The sequence below is a fragment of the Oncorhynchus masou genome, chromosome 8 (assembly GCF_036934945.1).
Source record: "Oncorhynchus masou masou isolate Uvic2021 chromosome 8, UVic_Omas_1.1, whole genome shotgun sequence".
In the NCBI taxonomy this organism is placed as follows: domain Eukaryota; kingdom Metazoa; phylum Chordata; class Actinopteri; order Salmoniformes; family Salmonidae; genus Oncorhynchus; species Oncorhynchus masou.
In genome coordinates, this window is record NC_088219.1 from 7,690,728 (window position 1) to 7,695,354 (window position 4,627).

Below are 4,627 nucleotides of genomic sequence, written 5' to 3' on the forward strand. Positions count from 1 at the left end.
TGTACCGGTAACCCCCTGTATATAGCCTCCACATTGACTCTACTACACCTGTTGTATTCAGCGTTTCACTGTAAGGTCTACTACATCTATTGTATTCTGCATTTCACTGTAAGGTCTACTACATCTGTTGTATTCAGCATTTCACTGTAAGGTCTACTACATCTGTTGTATTCAGCATTTCACTGTTGTATTCGGAGACATTTGTTTTTAGCTCGCTAGCTCACACAGAGCAGCTAACGTTAGCTAGCTAGCTCACACAGAGCAGCTAACATTAGCTATCTAGCTCACACAGAGCAGTTAAAGTTAACTAGCTAGCTAACACAGAGCAGTTAAAGTTAACTAGCTAGCTAACACAGAGTTAGCTAAACGCTAGGCCAGGTTGAAGACACTGTAGCTACACAAACGTCAATACCATCACAATGAACTTTTTTTAAATTAAAGGCTGACATCCAATGTTGTATTATTCACTATTAAAAATGTACTCATTTATAGAACCTCATTATGTGATTTGGTAACTTCCTGTTCTATTGACGGACTCTGGCCTGACTGAAGACCATGCAGAGTTTGGGAAAAATTCAAAGTATGCGGCATGAGTTTCACAGTGGAGCCTCGGACACAAGGGAGCACTGCGATGCCACACTATTGCGGATGGTTTCCATTGAAATTAATTACTTCCGGTGAAACGCAAATGTAACATCTCTATAAATATTATAACATCTCTGTATGGTCACTGTCAGACACGATTGAACACATCAAGCTGTTATTGTCTAAGCTTTTGTCTGTTTTATGCACAGACACAAACATCAACAGGCATGAACAGGCATGTACACATAGTAAAATGTATGGTGAGGATGACGTAAACAATGGCAACACAAGGGGGAGCGAGAAAGAGAGAAGGATAGAGAAGGAGAGAGAGAGAAGGAGAGACAGAGAGAAGGAGAGAAAGAGGAGAGTTAGAAAGAAGGAGAGAGAGAGAGTAAAAGAGAGCGAGAGAGATAGAAGGACAGGGTTGCCCCCCCCCCCTTGGGTTGTGCCGTGGAGGAGATCATTGTGGGCTATACTCTGCCTTGTCTCAGGATGGTAAGTTGGCGGTTGAAGAAATCCCTCTAGTGGTGTGGGGGCTGTGCTTTGGCAAAGTGGGTGGGGTTATATCCTTCCTGTTTGGCCCTGTCATCGGATGGGGCCACAGTGTCTCCTGACCCCTCCTGTCTCAGCCTCCAGTATTTATGCTGCAGTAGTTTATGTGTCGGGGGGCTAGGGTCAGTCTGTTATATCTGGAGTATTTCTCCTGTCTTATCCGGTGTCCTGTGTGAATTTAAGTATGCTCTCTCTAATTCTCTCTTTCTCTCTTTCTTTCTCTCTCTAGGAGGACCTGAGCCCTAGGACCATGCCTCAGGACTACCTGGCTTGATGACTCCTTGCTGTCCCCAGTCCACCTGGCCGTGCTGCTGCTCCAGTTTCAACTGTTCTGCCTGCGGCTATGGAATCCTGACCTGTTCACCGGACGTGCTCCCTGTCCCAGACCTATTATTTGATCATGCTGGTCATTTATGAACATTTGAACATCTTGGCCATGTTCTGTTATAATCTCCACAGCCAGAAGAGGACTGGCCACCCCTCATAGCCTGGTTCCTCTCTAGGTTTCTTCCTTGGTCTTGGCCTTTCTAGGGAGTTTTTCCTAGCCACCGTGCTTCTACACCTGCATTTGTTGCTGTTTGGGGTTTTTAGGCTGGGTTTCTGTACAGCACTCTGTGATATCAGCTGATGTACGAAGGGCTATATAAATATATTTGATTTGATTTGGATAGAGGAGAGGGACAAAGAGAAATGTAACGGTGGTTGAATTACAACGTTTTAATTATTTCATTTTGTGGTTCGGTTCTATTTTTCCCTTCCCATTTACAGTGTTGTGTAGTCAGATAGTCAGATCAGATCCCTCAGGGCTATCGTCAGATCAGATCTGTCAGGGCTATCGTCAGATCAGATCTGTCAGGGCTATCGTCAGATCAGATCTGTCAGGGCTATCGTCAGATCAGATCCCTCAGGGCTATCGTCAGATCAGATCCCTCAGGGCTATCGTCAGATCAGATCCCTCAGGGCTATCGTCAGATCAGATCTGTCAGGGCTATCGTCAGATCAGATCCCTCAGGGCTATCGTCAGATCAGATCTGTCAGGGCTATCGTCAGATCAGATCTGTCAGGGCTATCGTCAGATCAGATCTGTCAGGGCTATCGTCAGATCAGATCTTTCAGGACTATCGTCAGATCATATCCCTCCCTTCTGAGTTGTGTTGGAAAGGACATACTACTACTACAGGAAAAGTGAGTCTGCAATTCACTCCAAATTGACTTCACACGGATCTTTGACACTATCAACCATGGACAACTTCGACACTCTCTTAGCAGACTAGGCACTTCAAATCGCATCTGTCTCTCAATACGCATCTCTCTTCAGGGCAGACAGCAAACAGTTGAGTGGGGCCACTTCTACTCAGAGGCCCAGTCAGTATAGGCTGGGGTCCCCCAGGGCAAAGTCCTATCCCCGTGAACTCACAGGCCCAGTCAGTATAGGCTGGGGTCCCCCAGGGCAAAGTCCTATCCCCGTGAACTCACAGGCCCAGTCAGTAGAGGCTGGGGTCCCCCAGGGCAGAGTCCTATCCCGTGAACTCACAAGACAAACCTGAGTCCATCTTGTGTTGAACCCATCCAATATGCAGACAATCTGACTATTTCTGAAAATCTCTCCACCAGGACAAATGTAAGCTGATGTGGAAACAGTGACAGCATTGGGGTCTGACATGTGGAGAAGTCAGTGGAACATGTGGAGAAGACAGTGGAACATGTGGAGAAGACAGTGGAACATGTGGAGAAGACAGTGGAACATGTGGAGAAGTCAGTGGAACATGTGGAGAAGACAGTGGAACATGTGGAGAAGACAGTGGAACATGTGGAGAAGACAGTGGAACATGTGGAGAAGACAGTGGAACATGTGGAGAAGTCAGTGGAACATGTGGAGAAAACAGTGGAACATGTGGAGAAGACAGTGGAACATGTGGAGAAAACAGTGGAACATGTGGAGAAGTCAGTGGAACATGTGGAGAAGACAGTGGAACATGTGGAGAAGACAGTAGAACATGTGGAGAAGACAGTGGAACATGTGGAGAAGACAGTGGAACATGTGGAGAAGACAGTGGAACATGTGGAGAAAACAGTGGAACATGTGGAGAAGTCAGTGGAACATGTGGAGAAGACAGTGGAACATGTGGAGAAGACAGTGGAACATGTGGAGAAGACAGTGGAACATGTGGAGAAGACAGTGGAACATGTGGAGAAAACAGTGGAACATGTGGACAAGACAGTGGAACATGTGGAGAAGACAGTGGAACATGTGGAGAAGACAGTGGAACATGTGGAGAAAACAGTGGAACATGTGGACAAGACAGTGGAACATGTGGACAAGACAGTGGAACATTCGGACAAGACAGTGGAACATGTGGAGAAGACAGTGGAACATGTGGAGAAAACAGTGGAACATGTGGAGAAGTCAGTGGAACATGTGGAGAAGACAGTGGAACATGTGGAGAAGACAGTAGAACATGTGGAGAAAACAGTGGAACATGTGGACAAGACAGTGGAACATGTGGACAAGACAGTGGAACATGTGGAGAAGACAGTGGAACATGTGGAGAAGACAGTAGAACATGTGGAGAAAACAGTGGAACATGTGGACAAGACAGTGGAACATGTGGACAAGACAGTGGAACATGTGGAGAAGACAGTGGAACATGTGGAGAAGACAGTGGAACATGTGGAGAAGCCAGTAGAACATGTGGAGAAAACAGTGGAACATGTGGACAAGACAGTGGAACATTCGGACAAGACAGTGGAACATGTGGACAAGACAGTGGAACATTTGGAGAAGACAGTGGAACATGTGGAACATGTGGAGAAGACAGTGGAACATGTGGAACATGTGGAGAAGCCAGTGGAACATGTGGAGAAGACAGTGGAACATGTGGAACATGTGGAACATGTGGAGAAGCAAGTGGATCATGTGAAGACAGTTGAACATGTGGAACATGTGGAGAAGCCAGTGGAACATGTGGAGAAGACAGTGGAACATGTGGAACATGTGGAACATGTGGAGAAGCAAGTGGATCATGTGGAGAAGACAGTTGAACATGTGGAGAAGACAGTTGAACATGTGGAGAAGACAGTGGAACATGTGGAGAAGATAGTAGAACATGTGGACAAGACAGTAGGACATGTGGAGAAGACAGTGGAACATGTGGAGAAGACAGTAGAACATGTGGAGAAGACAGTGGAACATCGGTAGCACCAAAAAAATACAGACTGACCTTTCTGCAGGAGCATAAAGATGTACCCTGTAGTGTACCTGGGCGTAAAGTTGTACCCTGTAGTGTACCTGGGTGTAAAGATGTACTCTGTAGTGCACCTGGGTGTAAAGATGTACCCTGTAGTGTACCTGGGTGTAAAGATGTACCCTGTAGTGCACCTGGGTGTAAAGATGTACCCTGTAGTGCACCTGGGTGTAAAGATGTACTCTGTAGTGCACCTGGGTGTAAAGATGTACTCTGTAGTGCACCTGGGTGTAAAGATGTACTAT

General features: G+C 46.3%; 1 protein-coding gene across 1 annotated transcript; it reads left to right on the plus strand.

The window, feature by feature from the left end:
* The first annotated feature begins 582 nt into the window (after positions 1–582).
* On the plus strand, positions 583–4,336 carry LOC135543715 (involucrin-like). Its single transcript, XM_064971082.1, has 2 exons — positions 583–651; positions 2,810–4,336. Exons 1-2 carry the CDS (start codon positions 583–585, stop codon positions 4,334–4,336), a joined length of 1,596 nt encoding a protein of 531 aa, XP_064827154.1.
* Positions 4,337–4,627: the final 291 nt, after the last annotated feature.